General features: G+C 37.9%; 1 protein-coding gene across 2 annotated transcripts; it reads left to right on the forward strand.

The window, feature by feature from the left end:
• The first annotated feature begins 2,598 nt into the window (after window positions 1-2,598).
• Window positions 2,599-22,562, forward strand: LOC149813078 (transcription factor VIP1-like). 2 transcript variants are annotated; one of them, XM_089991523.1, is made up of 4 exons: window positions 2,599-3,424; window positions 4,125-4,257; window positions 4,507-4,624; window positions 22,184-22,562. In XM_089991523.1, the coding sequence occupies exons 1-3, from the start codon at window positions 2,811-2,813 to the stop codon at window positions 4,522-4,524; spliced, it is 765 nt and encodes a 254-aa protein (XP_089847649.1). In that variant the 5' UTR covers window positions 2,599-2,810; the 3' UTR covers window positions 4,525-4,624; window positions 22,184-22,562. The 2 variants fall into 2 exon arrangements, with proteins under 2 accessions (XP_089847649.1, XP_089847648.1); XM_089991522.1 differs by lacking the exon at window positions 4,507-4,624.
• Window positions 22,563-23,678: the final 1,116 nt, after the last annotated feature.

Below are 23,678 nucleotides of genomic sequence, written 5' to 3' on the forward strand. Positions count from 1 at the left end.
TACCCAAGAACGATTCATTCAAATGCAGATTTGGGTTTTAAATCCTTATTTTCTTAAAACCACGTTGGATTTGGCTCATGCACCATTCTCATCTATCGGATTAGTAGAGAGAATCCAGTACCTTGCTGCAGATTCGCCAAAGGAAGGAGGAATCGTTGGAGAAGATCTCTTTCTCTTCCTTCCTCTCTCTCACGGTTCTTGACCTTCCCTTTTTTACTGTTCAGCCCTCTCCCTCACTATCAAAATCGGTATTGAGAGAGAGGGCTAGTATGGGGTTTTTTCTAAAACAAGAGGGACTCCCTAGAGGGGACGTCCCAAGTTATTTTGGAATAGAAAGTCTTTTGACTTTCTTATATATATCACTTTCTAATTATCTAATAACTAATAAATTTTTAGTTTAAAAAATAAAAATTAATTTACCTTAGCATAAATGAATTATGGATCTTGGCAACGGGTCCAAAATCTATATCGTAAATGGATTATAGATCTTGACAATAGGTTCAAAATCCATATTATGATCCACTTTAATGTCAGACACAATATATATTATTTTAATTTCAAACATCAAAAATATCATTTTTTAATTACAAATTATATTTATTAAATTAAAAATAGAGGAAAAATTTTGAGACATCAAACATTTCCTCTGCTACTAAGTTACTTTTACAAAACTTTATGTGCCATCAAAAAGTATCTATGCATGATCTGCTGGAATTTTCAGGGGCATTTTTTTTCTTTACTTGAATGAGTACAGCTGTCACCAATATTCATTTTTTAATATTCTTTAAAGAACTAGTGAGAGCTATAGTGGTTACTAATACGACACTTGTGATGACTGATCCAGTCACTAATACTCATGTAGAAGTCACGTGTATACATGTAGTGATGGTCAAACAAGAAATTAGTGACTGCTCCAAGTAGTCACTATAAGTAATAGTGACAGACACTAAGCCATCACTATTACTTATAGTGATGGTTTTTGCTACTTATAGTGACGGATTGGAGATGTCACTATAGGTAATTTTTGGCACAGTGCATAAATAAATGTTTTTATTTTTATGGCCAATGAGAGAGAGAGTTCTCCTTCTAAGGCTATTAATGAGGGAGAGAGTAGTTTTGGGATAGAATGAGAAAGAAAGAAAATTTCTTAGTGATATGGTAATTAAAGACGTAGGTATAGAGAGAGCAATTATTAAAGACTTCCAATTTTTTGCACTTGATATCCTTGCTTAGGCTTTTATAACATCAGAAAAACTCGTAGGTGCATGATCACTTTAGAACATGACCAAAATGAACTCACGTAGAGCGTCCATCGTGCACATGATGGATGCTCCGTGTGTTGTTATGCCAAAGAAGACCTTTAGCGACTTTTTTTGCCGCTTGTTTACGAGACTTTTAGTAGCGACAAAAAGTCTGTTCGACGAAAACAATGCACGGAGCATCCATCACGCGCATGATGGATGCTCCACGGGAGTTTGTTTCGGTCATGTTTAAAAGCGATCATGCACCTACATGTTACTCTCTCTATATATATGTCAGGTGTCATTTAGACCTAATTCCAAATAGGTTCTCAAAGTTAGACCAAAACTCGACTCAATTTAATTCAGGTTCAAGTATGAGTGCATACTGGAAATTATGGACTCAAATAGGTTTTGTATATGTATAGGTTCGGGTCTTCGGTATACATGTTTTAGTTGGATCTAAAAATTAGATCCAAACCCAATCTATCTTGATTCGGATCTGGATTCAATATGTTTTTTAATCCAATAATTTTTACTTTCAATAAATGCATTTGATATAGACCTTTTTACCATTTGATTTTATAAGGCCCGACCATATGGACAGGTCTATTTATCTAGTATATATAGAGGGATACTGTTTGCTACCTTGTGGGTTACAAACTCTTTAGTGAAACCCCTAATGCCTTCCTTTTTGTTTTTTTGTTCACAACTTCCTCATGTTTTTTCATGTGTATGTCAGTTTTTTCAAAGGTTGAACGGCTTACAATGTTCCAAATGTTCAACTTTAAAAAAATTACATTTTTATATAAAAAAATATGATCGATAGATGGATTCTTTTGATTTTGATATGTTGAATACATCTATAGGATCAGATTTGGCCAAAACAACATTCACTTATGAGTTTCATACAGGGGTTCCAACCCACGATGCTAGCCACTATTTTCTTTTTTTCCCTATATATATATATGCCCATATTGTATCTAGATTTTTAAAACGGAACCATAGTTTTTTAAAATATGGCAAGATTTTTTCATTTTTGAGATTTTTTCGGGAAAGAGACGTGACATGGTCACATGACCATGGCTGTGCACATGCTTGGTCCTTGGATAACCTAGTTTTTTTACTTATGGATTACGATGTAAGCTAGGCTAGTCGAATCACTTGTACCTTTAGGGTATGTTTGATGTGCCGTTCCTAGCGTGATTTGGACAAAAATCTCTCTGAGAACGGCGATTTTCAACAAACGTTGGATGCGGCGGACGGTGTTTCGTGCGTCCGCCGCATCCTTAAATGCATGATCTTTTAGTTCCACCCTCTGGCCTGTTATAAAAGTAACAGGGACGAGAGGAACATTGATTTTGTCTCAACGAGCATGCCTCTTTGAGCCGCATCCCCCTCTCGATCTCCTCCATGAAGCTCAACAGGGGGGCGTTGGGTCCCCACTTCGTCTTCATGCAGTACGATGTAAGAAAGTAAGCATCCTTTGTCTGTGACGGAAGTATAATCGAAGGAAGAAGAAGATACGTATGAACCATCTTCGACGACTTGTCCTCAAGATTTTCTGATGGAATGGAGGCCGAATATTTCGGAGTGGGCGTCGGGAAGTTCTTAGGGGGCCGAGGTTCCATCCGCGACCCGCTCTACCACATGCCGGACACTCCGCGACGGGGCTCCCATCGGCGAGCGCGGTCGGACGTCGCCTTCCGGCTGCCGGACGACTTCCTATTCGACATTGATGCAGATTTCCCCTTGTTCGACGTCCCTTCGCTCTCCGACAACAGCAATTCCAGCAACGACAGTCTGTTCTCGACCCTCGTGAATGCCGGGAAGTCTCCGGAGGCAGGCGACGCAATCAAGGAGGAGGCGCAGCCGATCGTCGACGACAGCGGATGTGGCGGCGGAGGAAGAGGAATTGGTGGAAGGGGTTGGCACGTGCGGAGATTGTCCATGGATGCGACTTTCCTGGATGGCCTAAGGTTTCAGCCCGGGCCGTCGACGGAGAATGGGGGCTTGGCCACGCCGGATCCCGACCGAAGGCTGCATCACCGACGCTTCGGGTCAGTCGACGGGTCACCAGGTTCTTCATTTCTGGAAGTGGAGTCATCGATGGTCGACACGAAGAAGGCCATGCCCGCCGATAAGCTCGCTGAGCTCTCTCTGATCGATCCCAGGAGGGCTAAGAGGCTCGTCTTCTTCATCTACTTCTTAAATTTTTTCTATTTCCTTTCTTTTTTTCCTTTCATGTTTTACTTTTGGGAGATTATTCATTTTGTCATTGATTGTTTGATTTGTTGTTCATTGTGTTAAAATTTCCTTTTCTAATAAAAATTTGACTTTTGGGGGAAAATTTACCCCAATTTTTCTCGATTTCTGCTTGTGGCTACAATTACCATCATCATCACTACCACCATCATCATTGTTCTTTCTTCTGATGTTAGCATTTTCATCGTTTAATCACAAAAACCCAAAATTTTATGAAAAATCCTATCTTTCTGTGCACCATTATCATCATGGTTTTTGCTACTGTCGTTGTCGTTATAGTATTAGTACTATTGTTAGTGGTAGTAGTAGTAGCTACTATTCCTGATTCTAGTCATTCTATTGGAAAATTTATCTCTCTTTTGCTGCCAAGTTGGTGTTTTTCTAAATGTATGTAGGTTATTAATCTATTTAACTATTTATTTAGTCATCTATAATATATTCGGTGTACGTGAGGATCAGAGTTTGTGGTTTTCTCTTTGGTGCAGTTTTTCATATGTGTGGTGATGTTTTGAGGGTGTTAGTTATGAGTGTATTGTTTGAGGGTTTCTACTGAGATGATTGCATATTGTTTATGACTTCCTTTTGACTCAAGTTGAGTTTTTGTGGATCCTCCATGTATAGGATTCTTGCTAACTGGCAGTCTGCAGCACGATCAATGGAACGAAAGATACTTTATACTAGTGAGCTGAAGAGGAAGGTGCATACACTTCAGAAAGAGGCAACCACTTTGTCAGCACAATTTACATTGCTTCAGGTATTTAGATTTGCTTCGATTCATGTGTGTTTTGTTGTTCTGTAAATGCTTCTTCACAAGTATTCATCAGCGGCTTTTCTTTGGATTGCCATTTGGTCACGTAATTGATGAATTGAATTTGAATTGGTAATGGATGATATGGCAAATTACTTTATTGATTTTCAAGGAATAGGGGTGGTTAGGTTTCAAACAAGCTTTTTTGTTGGAGGTTGATTTGGTTGTCATTATATTGATGATGGCTTTATGCAGGAAAAATTCTTGAAATGACAATAGTTGGAAGTGGTTTTCGGTATCTGTGCCAAGTTTGAAATCTTCAATCTTACTGAAAGCACCACTCGTTTCTTTTGGATTGGAGTTTGTTTATACTGTGAGTCACCCTTGCATTCAGAGTGCCCAATTAACTGTTCCTATTAACTGTTCCCCCATCGCACTGCATCCATTTGCATTATAATTAATTGTTCCTATTCAAGTTTTTGTCTTCAGGCCTTTAAAAAGGAAGAAAATATGTATATACAGAATTCCTTCAGCATAGCTTTCACCTTGTTATTGATGGAATTTCTATATTTGTCAGTTACTCGGTCAAATGTGAAGGGCATTCTATTATAATGCAAATGCTACATGTTATGCAGTGTACATTTTTTATTTATCTCCATTATTGTTTAATCTTGTGTAGATATCTCATATATGGGCTGCTATCTCTTTATATAGATGTTGAACATTAATTTTTGCTTAGAGGATCTTAGATCCATAGTTGGTTCGCCTTCTTTATCTGTTTGCAATGTTTAATTGTGCTATGTTTGCTTTTGTTGCGTTTCTCCATAATTTCGGACCAGATGATGATCTATCCTTTAGGTATCTGTTCATCTCCACATGAGGCACTCCAGTTTTATGTGCAAATTCAGGCACTTCATCTATGCACAAACTTGTCATTTCTAGTTAATTTCAGGAACCAACAAGTTCTTCAAAACACTTTTGCATCTATTCAATTCCTTGTTAAGTTTTATTCGCTACTTCTTATAAATAGCAATCCTCTAGTTGCAGGTTGCCTCTTTCTGATCCTCTTTCCTCAAAGAGATCAAGACTCCACTTGTGCTTTGTTAGCACTTAATGATCAACCTTCTCGTGAGCTTCCAACTTGGTGGAAGAACCTTAGTTGTCTTTCACTACTGTTGATAAATGCTTATTCTCATATTTACCTCTCATCTATTATGCTCAATCACATGCCCCTAAATCTCCTCTTCCCATTTGAAGTGAAAAAAACAGATTTGTTGATATTTCTAGCTTTTGCATGTATATACTCATATAGCTGGCTGTTTGTTCTGGGTTTCATTATAACAGAGTATTCTTAATATTTTGATATCCGTTTCAGGTCTTGCGCTTTTCTTAATATCTTGGTTTTTTCTTCTCTAACCATAATTTTTTTTATGTTATATCTGTTATTCCAACCTTGTGAAAATGGATTTCAGAAGAGAGATCTCAAGCCTAGAGGCACGTTCTTAAGATCGCTATCTTTAGAACTTCAATCGCCCCACTCTGGGAAGACCGAAGATGCGAAAAGGGGTTTGTTGCGACTGAGTTCCCAGGATACAACTAGGCTTGAACCTCCAGAGAGTGACTGCTTCGCAAGGACAGATGATCTCTACCACACTTGTACTCTGCAAGCCAAATCGAGAAGAAGGAAGAAGAAGATTTTGGAGAGTCAGAAAATTCTTGTCTCTCAAAAGACGAAAATAGAAGATATTTATAAACTTTTAGAGAGGCCAAACGTTTTGCGATAAATGAGATTAATGGCCATAAATCTGACGGTTTGAAAATAGGACGAAAAAGTACCTGAACGATCACCCACCTTTGACTGTCAATCAAAGGCCTCCAAAACCGTCCAACAGTCACAATGCAACATTAACTCGATATACATGCAACTTAAAGCTTTTCAAACGGCCAGATGACTCAAAAACCGAAAAGTCAAAACGAATATTTGCACCTCATAAGCACCTCGCACCGCTGCGAGCGTGCGAAGTGCAAAGTGCGTCATCAAAACGCCATATTGCGCCTCAAGCGCCCTTGCGCACGCGCGCGCGCGTGTGCGCGAATGGCGCGTCCGTTGCTGCACGATGCGCAACAACGTCCGCAATCCACCTAAATGCTCAAGGCTTACCAAAGTAAAGAATAGATGACAAACTCTCTATTTAAACCTCTTGAAAAACTTTTCTCTCTTAGATATGGGACTAAACTTTTTCAAAACACTTTTGGTAGTAATCATTAATATTTTAAAACTTTCCTAACAATTTCCCACTAGTTTTAAAATATATTTGGCTTGCATAGAAACTTATGCATCAGTGAGAGTGTCTGCATGACTTGAACCCCCACTATTTGAAAGAAAACCTAAATTAACCAAGGTGCTAAGTGGACTTACCTTGAACTTAGCTCCTTATATTGTTAACGTAGTTTTCAATCATACATAGGTTTCCAAAAGTCCGATTGTGTGGATTTCATGTTGGCACATTTAGAGCCTTGTGCTTTCCTGGATTCATGATTGCTCTAGAGAATTGTCAATTCTCATAAGAAACGGCTCACATTTCTACACTCATATAGGTGAGTTTGTCTAGGTGTACTGTAACACACACCTTAGCCTTAAGGCCTACAAACTCATTAAGAGCTATTAGCTCAACCCTCATATTAGTTACAGCTCATGAGCACACATCAGTAATGGGCTTACATAAATATGTTCAATATCTGTCATTCACCAATTTGTTTCCCATTGAACCTATGCATGTGGGATCTCCAATGCTCTAGGTTGGGTATCCTTAGGTGATGACTTAATTGGCTTAATTCCCATTCCCCTCGATGTTTTATTGATGACATCTCTCGAAAGGCCTTTCGTAAATGGGTCTGCCAATTTTTGACATGACTTCACATATTTCAATGAAATAATATTGTCATCAATCATTTGTCTTATAAAACTGTGTCTTAGACTAATATGTCTAGACTTCCCATTGTATTTCATATTACCTGCTTTACATATAGCTGATTGGCTATCACAAAACATTGAAATAGCAGGTATAGACTTCTCACCTAGTGGAATATCCACTAGCATATTCTTAAGCCATTCATCTTCTCTACAAGCAGATTCCAAAGCAATAAACTCAGATTCCATTGTAGAATGAGTTATACAGGTTTGTTTCTTAGACCCCCATGCAACTGCTCTTCCACCAAGGGTAAAAACCCATCCACTCATAGACTTGGAATCTTCAAAGTCGGTATTCCAACTTGCATCACTATACCCTTCAATAATAGTAGGAAACTCAGTATAGTGGATTCCATAGTCTAAAGTATGTTTTAGATATCTAAGAATCTTGTTCACTGCATTCCAATGTTGATGACCAGGATTATTAGTGTATCTACACACTTTACTCATTGCATAGGCAATATCAGGCCTTGTGCAATTCATTGCATACATAAGGCTACCTACAACACTGACATATTTTAATTGTTGAACACTTGCACCATCATTAGGGGTCAATTTCATATTTGGATCATATGGGGTGCATGCTGGTGAACTTTTCATATATCCATACTTTGTGAGAATTTTCTCAATATAATGTGATTGACATAATACAATGCCATTTTTATTTCTTATAATTTTGATTCCTAAAATAACATCTGCAAAACCCAAGTCTTTCATACAAAACAAGGAAGATAAAAAACTTTTTGTTTGATTTATGCATTCACTATTGTTACCCAAGATAAGCATATCATCAACATATAAACATATAATAATAATTGAGCTACTATCTACCTTACTGTAGACACATTTGTCCGCATCATGAATTTTAAAACCATTATGTACCAGAGAACTATCAAATTTTTTATGCCATTGCTTAGGGGCTTGCTTTAATCCATATAAGGATTTCTCAAGTTTGCAAACTTTGCGCTCTTGCCCTAGCACTACAAAACCTTCAGGTTGCTCCATATATATCTCTTCATCTAATTCTCCATTCAAAAAGGCCGTTTTCACGTCCATTTGATGAATTTGAAGCTTATATATGGCAGCCATGGCAATCAGAATTCTAATAGTAGATATTCTGGTTACAGGAGCAAAAATATCAAAATAATCAATACCTTCTTTTTGTTTAAAGCCTTTTGCAACCAAACGAGCTTTAAATTTATCAATTGTGCCATCAGCTTTTAATTTCTTTTTGAAAATCCATTTGCAGCCAATAGTTTTGCAACCAATAGGTAAATCCACTAATTTCCAAACATTGTTAGACATAATTGATTCTATTTCATCATTAATAGCTTCTCTCCAAAAGGCAGCATCTTGAGAAGACATTGCCTATTGAAAAGACACAGGATCATTCTCAATTAAAAATGTATAAAAGTCAGAACCAAAATTAGTTGGTTTTCTAATGCGTTTACTGTGTCTAACTTCAGTTTCTGGTTCATCAGCACAATCATCAGAATATTCAATCATGTCATTAACAGGATGTTCATCTACTATAATCTGGCTTCCATCAAGAAGAGAATCAAATGCATTTTTATGTTCTATGAAAGATGCATCTCTAGATTCTACAATAACATCATTAACAATGTCCAGAAATCTATATGCTTTACTATGTTCAGCATACCCAACAAATGCACATTTAAATGTTTTAGGTCCAACCTTCTTCCTTTTATTTTCTTGAATTTTAACATATGCTAAACAATCCCAAACACGAAAATAACTAAGATTAGGTTTCTTATCAAAACACAATTCATAAGGTGATTTATTAGATTTGGAATAAGGAACTCGATTAAGAATATAACAAGCAGAAAATATAGTCTCTCCCCATAAGTTGGAATGCAAACCCGTATTAAGCAACATAGCATTCATTATTTCTACAAGTGTTCTGTTTTTCCTTTCTGCTACTCCATTCTGTTCAGGAGTTCTAGGAGCTGACATTTGATGGATAATACCATTATCTTCACAAAATTTATCAAATTCTCCACCTAAGTATTCACCTCTTCTATCTGTTCTTAAATGTACAATCTTTGTTTTAAACCTATTTTGTACTTCAGCTAGATAAAGAAGAAATTGCTTCAGATTTATGTTTCAACAAATAAACATAAAAAAATTTTGAGTAATCATCTATAAAGGTAATAAAGTATCTATTGCCACCACGACTTAAAACATTATCCATCGTACACACATCAGAATGCACTAATTCAAGCAATTTATAATTCTTTTCTACATTAGGAAACGAAAGTCTAGTTAGCTTAGTTTGAATGCATGTCTCACACTTATGTTTATGTTCTATTCTAACATGACACGGAAGAAGACCAAAGTTATTCATATTATGAATGCAACGAGAATTTATATGTCCTAATCGTGAATGCCAAAGAAAATAGGAGTCAACCATATAAACAGAAGTAGTAGCTTCATTTATGCTCATCTTGAACATACCACCAGTGGCAAACCCTTTTCCTACAAAGATTTTTCCTTTGGTCACAGTTACAATCCCAGACTCAATAACAATCTTAAAACCATTTCATGACAGGAGATCTGCAGAGATTAAATTTTTTTGAACTTCTGGAGCATAGTGGACATTCTCAAGTGTCACTACAACAAAGCAGTAGATTAGCGACGACCACCTTTCGTCGGTAATCCATCGCTAATCTGTCACTAAGAGGCATAGCGACGGATTAGCGACGACAAGGCGACTGTATGCTTACGTCGCGAATTTTTTGACGCTAACTGGCGACAGATTTATTCCGTCGCCAGGTCCGTCGCTAATTGCGACGGACTAACGAGCGTTATATTCCGTCGCCAATCCGTCGGTACTAAACGACGACCACGGCTTGACGACGGATTTACGTCCGTCGCTAGATTTATATGAATAGCGACGGATGGTTCCGTCGCAAACACGAAAAAAAAATTAAAAAAAAAATTATTTGAAAATTAAATATCGAGAACGGTACAATTTATATTTCCTGTACAATTTATATTTCCTGTAAATAAAAAACAAACCACACAAAAAATTCCATATAAAAAGAATCTACAACAATTAATCGTTCCACCTTAAAATTAACAAGTTTAATTATTTACAATTCAACAATTACAATTAGAAAACATAAAAAAAAAGAACTTCTTCAACACAGTTCTCTAATCATCGCCAAGATTTTGTGCATCTTCTTGTTCATTGCCTTCATCTGTCCCTTCAGCTCCGCTACGCTGATTATCGCTATAAGCCTACACAAGAAAACAATAGTCAGTATTGATAAACAAAATATAATGAAATAAATTACACATTATATGTGATTCTATCATGTGCTCATGTGTGTTCTAAGGCAATAAAAAAACTCTATATGTGATTCTATCATGCTCATATGTGCTCTAAGGCAGACAAAAAGTTATATATGTGATTCTATCATGCTCATATGTGTGCTAAGGCAGTCAAAAAATTGAATATGTGATTATAGCATGCTCATATGTGCTCTAAGGCAGGCAAAGGAAAAAAAATTATATGTGATTCTATCATAAATGATATATGTTCTAAGGCAGTAAAAAAACTCTATATGTGATTTGTGCATGCTCATATGTGTTTTAAGGTAGTCAAAAAACTGAATATGTGATTATAACATGCTCATATGTGTTCTTAGGCAGTCAAAAAACTGAATATGTGATTATAGCATGCTCATATGTGCTCTAAGTCAGGCAAAACAACTTTATATGTGATTATATCATGCTCATATGTGCTCTAAGGCAATAAAAAAACTCTATATGTTATTATAGTATGCTCATATGTGCTCTAAGGCAATAAAAAAATTCTATATGTGATTCTATCATGCTCATATGTGTGTTAATGCAGTCAAAAAACTGAATATGTGATTATAACATGCTCATATGTGCTCTAAGGCAGTCAAAAAACTGAATATGTGATTATAGCATTTTCATATGTGTTCTAATGCAGTCAAAAAAACTTTATATGTGATTCTATCATGCTTATATGTGTTCTTAGGCAGTCAAAAAACTGAATATGTGATTATAGCATGCTCATATGTGCTCTAAGGCAGGCAAAAAAATTTATATGTGATTATAGCATGCTCATATGTGCTCTAAGGCAATAAAAAAACTCTATATGTTATTATAGCATGCTCATATGTGTTTTAAGGCAGACAAAAAACTCTATATGTGATTCTATCATGCTCATATGTGTGCTAAGGCAGGCAAAATGTTATATATATGATTCGATTATGCTCATATGTGTTCTAAGGCAGGCAAAAAAACTTTATATGTGCATATAGCATGCTCATATGTGCTCTAAGGCAATAAAAAAACTCTATATGTTATTATAGCATGCTCATATGTATTCTAAGGCAATAAAAAAACTTTATATGTGATTATAGCATGTTCATATGTGCTCTAAGGCAATAAAAAAACTTTATATGTGATTCTATCATGCTCATATGTGCTCTAAGGCAATAAAAAAACTTTATATGTGATTATAGCATGCTCATATGTGCTCTAAGGCAATAAAAAACTCTATATGTTATTATAGCATGCTCATATGTGCTCTAAGGCAGGCAAAAAACTCTATATGTGATTCTATCATGCTCATATGTGTGCTAAGGCAGGCAAAAAGTTATATATGTGATTCGATTATGCTCATATGTGTTCTAAGGCAGGCAAAAAAACTTTATATGTGCATATAGCATGCTCATATGTGCTCTAAGACAATAAAAAAACTCTATATGTTATTATAGCATGCTCATATGTGTTCTAAGGCAATAAAAATTTTTTATATGTGATTATAGCATGTTCATATGTGCTCTAAGGCAATAAAAAAACTTTATATGTGATTCTATCATGCTCATATGTGCTCTAAGGCAATAAAAAAACTTTATATGTGATTATAGCATGCTCATATATGCTCTAAGGCAATAAAAAAATTTTATATGTGATTATAGCATGCTCATATGTGCTCTAAGGCAATAAAAAAACTCTATATGTTATTATAGCATGCTCATATATGCTCTAAGGCAGGCAAAAAACTCTATATGTGATTTTATCATGCTCATATGTGTGTTAAGGCAGGCAAAAAGTTATATATGTGATTCGATTATGCTCATATGTGTTCTAAGGTAGGCAAAAAAATTTATATGTGATTATAGCATGCTCATATGTGCTCTAAGGCAATAAAAAAACTCTATATGTTATTATAGCATGCTCATATGTGTTCTTAGGTCGTCAAAAAACTGAATATGTGATTATAGCATGCTCATATGTGCTCTAAGGCAGGCAAAAAACTGAATATGTGATTCGATTATGCTCATATGTGTTCTAAGGCATGCAAAAAACTGAATATATGATTATACCTGAGAGGGACTTGGAATCGAAGATCCCCTTTCCAGAACAGCGGCCTTGATCTCATTTCGGAGAAAGGGGGCGACTGTGTCATGAAAGTAGTTATTCAGTGATTCCGTAACGATCTGGCATATATCATCACCGGAAAGAATAGTCTGCCACTTAGAGCTTATGTCGGCGCAAGAAGTCGGTGAGCCGTAACTGGAAGAAGCAATAACTGGTGAAGTGTTCATATTACTCCCAAACCCGAACACGCGACCTTTTTTGGGTTCACCTGCTGCAGTCACCCATGCTGTAGGATCAAATGATGGATGCTGAGTAGCGTCATCGCCATATCGCTCTACCATCTGTTGCTCATATGCCTCCTACAAAATAATGTTTAAAGTATTTATTAATAATTAATAATAACATTATGATAACTTGCATATATATTGCAATGATTATTAATAGAATAAATACATACCGTTGTCGTTCTCGCCTTCTCTGATACAAAGACTCCCGTGGTCTTCCGTTTATGTGTTTCAACAAACACATTCTTATATGGTACACTGCCTCCTTTTTCTGCTTCCTGCGAAGTTAAATGACAAAAGATTTAGTACACAAGTTTGCAACAATACTTATAAAATTAATATTATATATTGATGAGTTACAATTTTCTTCAGGTGACTCTCAAATGTCTTAGATCCACCTGTGTGTAGATCGGCTTCGGGCATCTTCGATCAATTTTGTGCAGCCTTCGCAGAGCAATTTCTAAATGCATCTCCCGCCCACTTATCGCACATTTCATCCCAGTAATCTCTCCTGATAGTAATAGGGTCATGACCCTTCCACAGTAATGGATCATTTACTACGCCAGATGCTTTTTTTGCTGCAGTCTTCATAGTGTGCAGCATGTCTGCAAATCGATCGACAGTCACCTTCTGCCACACCTTCCTTGCATAATTTTCTTTCACCGTAGTTGCGAAGTGATTCGAAGCCTACAAATATTTTCAGAAAGTTAGTAGACATTACTTAAATAAATTAAATATGAAACACATTAACTATGAGGAACAACTGTATACCATGAATGAGGATCACAATCTGTCTAACACCTCTTTTGGGTACTCTTTCCATTGAGCAACCGATCCTGGTAGATGTTGAAGAAGTGAATTCCTAATCTCCCGTACTACGTCTTGTGACTCAAACCTCGTGCTGCACATGAATTGTTATACAATAAATATCAATATAAAATATTTATAAGATATGCAATAATTGAAAACAAAATACTTACGGTCGATTATCGATATACATTATTCGAATGAGTCTTCTTGTGCCAGCCTAAGAAGACTCTGTTTCCTGTGTTTGCTGTTGACTTGTGTGATCAACTGGTGTAGGTGGGTCGTGTACAGGCGCAACATCATCTGTAAAAAAATACATTAGAAATTCTCAGAATGCGCATTTGAACTAATCAAGCAACCAATTGGTTATATGATATACCTATCACAGGAGCCCGTGAAGATGAAGGCTTAGCCTGACTACTACTGGATGAGCGACCACTATAACCTCCACGAACCATATTCTAACAAATAACATATGTCATACAATACATTCAAATAATTCACATCAAGTATTACAATGCATTCAAGTCATTTACATCAAGTATTACAATGCATTCAAATCATTCACATCAAGCATTGTAATGCATTCAAATCATTCGCATCAAGTATTACAATGCATTCAAATAATTCAAATCATTCACATTAAGTATTACAATAATTCAAATCATTCGTTGCATAAATTATAATACATTCAAATAATTTAAATCATTCACATCAAGTATTGCAATGCATTCAAATCATTCGTATCAAGTATTACAATACATTCAAATAATTCAAATCATTCACATCAAGTATTACAATGCATTCAAATAATTCGTATCAAGTATCACAATACATTCAAATAAAATTTTTAATCATTCACATCAAGTGTTGCAATACAACTCATGCATTCGCATCAAGTATTACAATACATTCAAATAATTCAAATCATGCATTCGCATCAAGTATTATAATGCATTCGAATCATTCGTATCAAGTATTATAATACATTCAAATAAAATTTTTAATCATTCACACCAAGTATTGCAATACAACTCACATCAAGTACTGCAATGCATTTAAATAGAGGTTTGTAGTATAAGATTTTGCTCACTAGCTTGAGAATTCTTCCTCGTCACTAGTTTGACTTTCTTCTTCTTCATTGTTTGCCCATCCACTTGGTACATCATTTGGATCACATTCCTCTATGAATGTTTCATCGGCCAATGGAGATATGACATGCATATCATGCGCAACATCGTGACAATAAGCGAAGTCATAGACATCATTTGATTGATAGTAATCGCTGTCTTCAGCTAACTCATCTTCCTGTAACTGATCATACTCGGGGTATAGTTTGGACTTCACCTTGCAAACTGCCCACCATTCATTTTTATCTGACTTTTTTATACTCGGATATGAAGTATAATAAACTTGTTGAGCTTGCGAGGCTAATATGAATGGTTCATATGTTCCAAACCTGGATTTATGATTCACCTCCACAATGCTTAAAGCTTTGTCGAGTCTTGTTGCAGTTGGATCAAACCAATGACACTTGAATAAAGTTACCCTGTTTTTCATGCCTAAGTAAGTCAACTCCATTATTTCCTCTATAACACCGTAGTAATCATGTTCATTTTCACCGTAGCTGCTACCCTTGACACACACGCCACTATTTATCGTTGATTTGTTTATACCGTAATCTTTTGTATGAAATCGATAACCATTTACGATATACCCGTTGTAGCATTGCACAACTTTGGTCGGACAATTTTCTAAATCACATATTCCTTGATCTTTAACATCACCATGGCGAACCTACGCACAGACATAAACAATGATTGTGATCACGATCAATTAAGTAACTTAGTATTGTTTATAAGTACAAAATTTATGTTAGCTTCTTTACCAACTGTTTCAACCACTCCACAAACTTAGTTTCACGTTCTTTTTGTACTTCTGCATCAGTGAGATGCGAAACTTCACTTTGCAACTCCAGATCAAATCGTCTGCAAACCACAAATACTTATATTACCGAGCCATGTATCCACATATAGAACATAAAAGGATTTATAATTGAGTTGCATATACATATACTTACTCGATGTATGGGTCGATCGCTGAGCAATTAAAAAGAATATAGATATGTGCTGCATCTTGCTCTCGATCTGTGAGTAGCCTTGATCGGCAACTACTAAATGTATGCCCAAGTGGTTGAAATATCGACAGCTTGTCAGCTACAGTTACTTGTTCTCCATCATCGTTACGGGGCGGGCATGTGTAACGTGTTGGAATATGAGGTTCGAAGTACATAGATGAGAAATTTGAAATCTCTTCTAAAGTGTATGTCTCACAAATAGAGCCTTCTACTCTTGCTTTATTACGAACCTTTTTTTTTAGGTCGAACATGCATCTGACAAGAATATACATTTCAAATTTTAAATATCTGTCATTAAAGAGACAAATATAAAAAAACATATACCTTTCAAATGGGTACATCCATCGATATTGCACAGGGCCACCAACCCTTAGTTCATATGGCAGATATATGATCAAATGTTCCATAACATTGAAAAATGCTGGCGGGAATATCTTTTCTAGCAGACAAACAGTGGTGATGACAGAGTCCTCGAGATTCTTTACATCTGATACTACGACCTCCGATGCGCACAATGTTCTGAAAAATCCACTCAACTCAGACAATACCCCCCATATAGGTTTGTCTAACATATCATGGAATGCTAGGGGTATCAATTGTTGCATAAAGATATGACAATATGGCTCTTCAACCCATATAATTGTCTATCGTCAATCTTCACAGCCCGAGCAATGTTAGAGACATATCCATCTGGAAATCTCAGTTGTCTCAACCATTGACATACATGTTTTATTTGATCAGGTCCGAGCACGTACTTTGCCTTTGGTTTCAGTACTTTGCCATTATACTCTTTGAGTTCCAATTCTAGTCTTTTACATATTAATTTTAAATCCATACGGGCCTTCGGATTATCCTTCGTTTTTCCTTTAATATTCATTATTGTATTGAACACATTATCAAACACATTTTTCTCTACATGCATCACATCCAAATTATGTCGTATCAATAGGGCCGGCCAATACGGTAGTTCCCAAAAAATAGATTTCTTCGTCCAATTGTGATCCTTCCCAAATCCACGGAAGGGTGTAGGACTGCAGGCATCTGTTAATACATCTGGAAAGTATCGCAATCTTCTTAGAATCTCTATGCCAGACAATCTTGAGGATGAACCTTCTGTTTCAGTTGTGCCTGCTTTAAACGCATTCTTTTGTCGTCGGAACGAATGATCGCTGGGTAAAAATCGACGATGGCACTCAAACCAGCAAGGCTTCCTTCCATGCCTCAATCTAAAAGCTTTGGAATCCTCCATGCAGTACGGACAAGCCAACTTCCCATGTGTGCTCCAACCAGATAGCATACCATATGCAGGGAAGTCACTGATTGTCCATAGAACAGCGGCCTTCATGTTGAAATTTTGTTTTTTGTGGGCATCATACGTGGTAACACCGTCATCCCACAATACTTTTAGTTCATCAATCAATGGCCTTAAATATACATCAAGATTTTGGCCAGGTGAGGTCGGACCAGAGATCAACAGAGACAAGAAAAGATTTGGACGTTTCATACACAAGCTTGGTGGAAGGTTGTATGGAGTTACAAATACTGGCCAACATGAGTATGGAGTTTATCTACCCCTAAATGGATTAAATCCATCTGTACATAGACCGAGTCTAACATTTTGCACTTCCATTGCGATGTTCTGATGAGTACGATCAAAGTGCTTCCATGCTTCAACGTCAACAGGATGCGTGATCTTGTTTTCATCGTGTCAAACTTTATTTGCATGCCATCTCATGTGTTTAGCTGTCCTTGAAGACATATACAATCGCTGCAATCTAGGAGTGATAGGAAAGTAGCGAAGCGACTTGTATGAAACTTCATTTGATCTCATGCTACCATTGCCTCTTGTCTTTGGCTTGAACCGAGGATGCTCACATGACGGGCATGATATGTTGTTTTCCTGCTCCTTGAAATACAACATGCAGTGATTTGGACAAGCATCAATCTTTTTGTAACCCATACCTAGAACGTTGACCATAACTTTCGCACGATAGAAATTTTGTGGCAATTTCTCATCTTTGGGCAACATACTCTTCACAATCATGCACAAACGGTCAAAACATGATTGACTCAAATTATACTCGGACTTTAAATTCATTAGTTGAAGAACTGCAGACAAGATAGTGTGACTCTCACAACCGTTCCAAAGCGGCTCATCAACATCTCTAAGTAAATCATAAAATCTACTAGCTGCATCGTTTGGTGATTCTTCATCTACGACAGTTCTTACATCACTAGAACTCATAGCAGAACCAAGTTCTGTTCCTGCGGCATCAAATATCAAATCCGTATATGGATTATCGTGCACCACATTCACCCGTGCATCAAAATCGTTTCTAAATTCTTCTCCATGAAACATCCAGTTCTGATAATCACTCACAAAACCCTTCCTGTATAGGTAATGTCTAACGCCATGAGGTTCTACAAATCGATTATTCTTACAAATCTTGCAGGGACACCTAATCCGACATGTGGGATCTACTATACTGACACTTGCCGTTGCAAATTCAATAAAACTGTCAACACCATCCATATATTCATGCGATAACTCATTGTCCACTATCCTACGGTACATTCATTCACGGTTTGCAGTCATTTTGTCATATGATGTTACGAATAGTATCCTAACCAGTTAAAAGAAAACCATCAGAATGCTATGATGAAGAAAATATCAAATTTATCATGCAATATATGATGTCATATAATCACAAGAATCATGATGCATGCATTGATAACTTAATACTTTTATATGCAAACTATTCATGACATGATACATTCATTTGAAGCATGCTTTTAGTATACAATTTCACATGGAAGACATAATCAAATTGAAAGTAACTACATGCAAGCATGAATACAATCACATCAAACATTGCAATACATCAAAATAATTCATATCAAACAAATGTCAAACATGTACCTGCAGCAAACACACTTCAATATCCCACTAACTACTACCATGCCTAGCATGGACTCCGTACTCCAAAAATAAGAACACTTCCATATTCATATATTAAAATCATGCTCAGCATGATCTCCGAACTCCAACAAAGCAGTCGTAGATATCAACAACTAAGTGAGTGTGTGAACAATAAAGTGTTACATTCAATAAATTAAATAACATGTGATGCACTTGCATCACTTACTCACCACGGGTATTTACCCGATTTGCATTGTTTTTGTCACTTACTTACCACGGGTGGCGGGGCACAAGCGAGTTTCGTTGAAAAATCAACACAAAAAAACACTGTTTTAAAATGAAGTCACCACGAAAAAAAAACTGTTCTGGCAAGGGGTCGACTCTCCTGCTGTTTCGACAGGGGGTCGACCCCCTTACGGAACATAGGGGGTTAACCCCCTTACGGAACGTAGGGAGTTAACTGACCCCCTGTTTGGGCAGCGGGGCGACCCCCAGCCTGTTACGACAGGTGGTTAACCCCCTGCCGGGGTTGACCCCCTGCCGGAAAGGCAGGGGCAAGGGTCCCCTGCCGAAAAACGCAGGGGGTTGACCCCCTGCTGGAAAATGCGGGGGTTAACCCCCTGTCAGAAAACGCGGGGGTTAACCCCCTCCGTTTTTCGGAAGGGGGTTAACCCCCTGCCGGAAACGGGAGGGGGTTAACCCCCTGCGTGAACCGGGAGGGGGTTAACCCCCTGCCGGAAACGGCAGAGGGTTAACCCTCTGCATGAACCGGGAGGGGGTTAACCCCCTGCCGGAAATGGCAAGGGGTAAACCCCTTGCGTGAAAACGGGGGTTAACCCCCCTGTCGGAAACGGGAGGGGGTTAATCCCCTGCGTGAACCGGGAGGGGGTTAACCCCCTGCCGGAAACGGCATGGGGGCATTCTTTACCTTTCTCCGGGCGGCGAACGGTGGGACCGACGGATGGTGGTACCGGCGGACGGCGAACGGCGGGAGCGGCGAACGGCGGGAGCAACGAAAGAAGAAAAGGAAAAGCTGCCTGGGATTAGGGTTATTCGAAAGTTAGCGACGGCTTAGCGACGGATTAATTCCGTCGCTAAGCCAACGTAAAATCAAATTTACGAAAATAGCGACAGATGATATTCTGTCGCCACATCCGTCGCTATTTAGCGACAGACTAGATTCAGTCGCGAACGTCGTCGGTAAATGGTGCGATCGTAACGACAAAACAGTACGTCGCAACATCCGTCGCTAATTAGCGACAGACTATCTTCCGTCGCTATTTTCATAAGATCCATTAATTATAGCGACGGATGTTTGTCGCTCGCTAATCCGTTGCTAACTAGCGACGGAAAAATTCCGTCGCTAACTAGCGACGAAAAAATTCCGTCGCTAACGTCTTTTCTTGTAGTGTGTTAGGACTTTCCCGGAGGTGAACTTAATTTTCACACTCCCTTTTCCCAACACTTTAGTTGAGAAAGAGTTTCCCATAAAGAGATTGCATCCCTCCCCCACTACTTCATACGACTTGAACAAGTTCCTGTCGTTTGCCACATGAACAGTGCTTCCAGTATCTAGGTACCAGTCCTTATTTGCAGCCACTATAAAGGTTTCAGAGATTACAGCAACAAGCCTTTCTTCTGACTCATTTGGCTTAAGACCAGTTCTCTTCCGTTCCCTGCATTCTCTAGCAAAATGGCCAAACTTGCCACAAACATAGCAACTAATTTTTCTTTTTATCAGTTGGCTTTTTTCCTTTCACAAAATTCTTTTTGATTTTCTGGGTTTTCATGATTTTGCCACCCTTGTTACTAACAAAATTCACTTTAGGATAACCTTCTTTAGGACTCGAATTCTTTTTTGTCACGAAGACGAGTCTCTTCCTCAATTCGGATGTCCTTAAGAAGGCCATCTAAAGTGATTTTCTCATTTTTATGTTTTAGGTGATTCCTATATTCTTTCTAGGAATCCGGCAGCTTTCCAATGATGACAGCAACTTGGAAGTCATCATCAAGATACATATCTTCTCCTTTGATCTTATAGGCCAGTATTTGCATCTTATGAATTTGAGCAAGTATAGGCTTATCATCAACAATAGAAAAATTAATATACTGATCTACAATAAACCTTTTGTTACCAGCATCTTCTGCATTGTACTTGATCTCGAGAGCATTCCACAACTCTCCAGCCGACTCCAATGGTGAATACAAGTCAAAGAGAAAATCGGCTAAAGTGTTCAGGATATGCCCTTTGCATCAGTAGTTGTCAGTAAACCACTTTTCTCGCTCTTTCTTCTGTTCTTCTGTCTCAACTTCTCCAGCAGCGACAGTGGGACAAGGCTTTTTGAGAACATAGTCAATATGCAGCTCGGATAGCAAGAAAGAGACCTTTGATTGCCACCGCTTGAAGTTTGACCCATCAAATCGATCGAGTTTTTCAAGGTCACGGCTAAGCAGATTGATGGAGTTGGATGTCGAACCAGAGGCCCTAAGCAGATTGATGGAGTTGGATGTCGAACCAGAGGCCATATTGAAGTTCTAAAATTGTTATTCCAACCTTGTGAAAATGGATTTCAGAAGAGAGATCTCAAGCCTAGAGGCACGTTCTTAAGATCGCTATCTTTAGAACTTCAATCGCCCTACTCCGGGAAGACCGAAGATGCGAAAAGGGGTTTGTTGCGACTGAGTTCCCAGGATACAACTAGGCTTGAACCTCCAGAGAGTGACTGCTTCGCAAGGACAGATGATCTCTACCACACTTGTACTCTGCAAGCCAAATCGAGAAGGAAGAAGAAGATTTTGGAGAGTCAGAAAATTCTTCTCTCAAAAGACGAAAATAAAAGATATTTATAAACTTTTAGAGAGGCCAAAACGTTTTGCGATAAATGAGATTAAAGGCCATAAATCTGACGGTTTGAAAATAGGATGAAAAAGTACCTGAACGGTCACCCACCTTTGACTGTCAATCAAAGGCCTCCAAAACCGTCCAACAGTCACAATGCAACATTAACTCGATATACATGCAACTTAAAGCTTTTCAAACGGCCAGATGACTCAAAAACCGAAAAGTCAAAACGGATATTTGCACCTCATAAGCACCTCGCACCGCTGCGAGCGTGCGAAGTGCGCCATCAAAACGCCACATTGCGCCTCAAGCGCCCTTGCGCACGCACGCGCGCGCGTTTGCGCGAACGGCGCATCCGTTGCTGCACGATGCGCAACAACGTCCGCAATCCACCTAAATACTCAAGGCTTACCAAAGTAAAGAATAGATGACAAACTCTCTATTTAAACCTCTTGAAAAACTTTTCTCTCTTAGATATGAGACTAAACTTTTTCAAAACACTTTTGGTAGTAATCATTAATATTTTAAAACTTTCCTAACAATATCTTGGGCAATTTATTGGATTTCTATTTTTGCCTTATTTCAAGAGGTATACATTTTCTTCCCTACTCATATAGCCAGGTGTTCGTTGTAGATGGAAGATAGTGAGGAAGTTGAGGTTGTATGGGAGCCTTTGTGGTTGGATAAGAAGGCAAAGATGGGTGTGATTGAGAGTGATCGATCGATGAATGATTTGAAGCTATCCATCTTAAGAGGGATCAATAATGGAATAGGTAGTGGCGATGCAGGTGTAGAAAGAGTGGGCAAGAGAAAAATCTCATAGCAAGATCAAGCAACTCTGAGGGTTTGAGCTTTTTGAACTACAGGAAGGCCGCTCTGTCTTCTTGGCCAGCATACCCTCGGTTCATTGTGATTATGTTTTTGTTATGGTTTCCATTGTATAAAGATAGTATAGTAGTCAATCCAAATTTTGGATCTGATTCTATGCTTAGAGAGAGAGAGAGAGAGAGAGAGAGAGATTTATGCTTGAGAAACATTGAGCATTTTAGGTGGGTCATCTACATCTTTTGTTTATTGAAACCAGTGTGGTTTAGTTCTATCAAATTTACAGTGGGGAGATTGATCTGCAGGTGCTCGTGAAATTGGTTTTACCACACACACACAAAGAGAGAGAGGTCAGAGAATTATTGATTATTTCATCTATATTTTAGTAGGTTAGTTATACCAATTTTGCAGTAGCATGTGTAGTATGATCTGCAGGTGCTCAAGAACGAAATTGGTCTTTAACCAAATAGAAATTGCCCACAAGGGCGCCATCTTGGTTGGCCTAATGCTTTCAAGTTGAAAGAAGTTGAAGAGTTTGATATCTGTGGTGTGCATCTTTTGCAGCAAGACCTTTGCCAAATGAAAAAATATCCCCAGCGTATAGGGGGAAGTACTCGGGGAGTTTTACACTCACACTACAGACACCAACTCAGGAACATGGTTAACACAACACCAACTTCATGTATATGGATTGTGGTGGTGGAAGCTGGTTGTGATGGTCTGATTGGCTGCTATCTGTGTGTGTGTGCGCGTGCATGCACAATTAACATTTTCATTTACATGAAGATAGTGACACATTTTTCGCCTTTGATGACTGAAATTTGAGCAATCTACAATCTAGATTACATTGTCCAACCGAGTCTTCAAAAACTGATGTGGTTAGGTTTAACTTATACAATGCTTCCCTGTTGGTTTTGGTATAAATCTTGTTCTTGTAAGAAAAATATCGACAAAAACCGAGGTGGTATCCCATGTGGTAAGCGGGGTCCTGTGCCAAGCTAAAGGCCCAGGTTTGAATCTCTCTGCCATATACGACTTAAGAGATATCTGGTAGGGGTCTGCCTAACCCCAACTTGCCTTTCAAACAAAAAAAAGAAAAAAATATCGAAAAAATCCAATTTGAGATCCATATTCGAGGCAAAAATCCATATTCAGGTCAAATATTCGGTTCGAGATCCATATTAAAGGAAAAATTGATATTCGGGGCAAAAATTCAATTTAAGATCCATATTTAGAGCAAAAATATATGTTCGGGGCAA

This window comes from Nuphar pumila, chromosome 16, assembly GCF_984573655.1.
Source record: "Nuphar pumila chromosome 16, dmNupPumi1.hap1.1, whole genome shotgun sequence".
Classification (NCBI taxonomy): Eukaryota; Viridiplantae; Streptophyta; class Magnoliopsida; order Nymphaeales; family Nymphaeaceae; genus Nuphar; species Nuphar pumila.

Coding starts and splice junctions, on each gene's coding strand:
- LOC149813078 (XM_089991522.1), top strand. CDS start 2,811: ATGGAGGCCGAATATTTCGGAGTGGGCGTCGGGAAGTTCTTAGGGGGC. Junction 3,425..4,124: donor GATCCCAGGAGGGCTAAGAG/GCTCGTCTTCTT, acceptor CTCCATGTATAG/GATTCTTGCTAACTGGCAGT. Junction 4,258..22,183: donor CACAATTTACATTGCTTCAG/GTATTTAGATTT, acceptor TTATTTCAAGAG/GTATACATTTTCTTCCCTAC.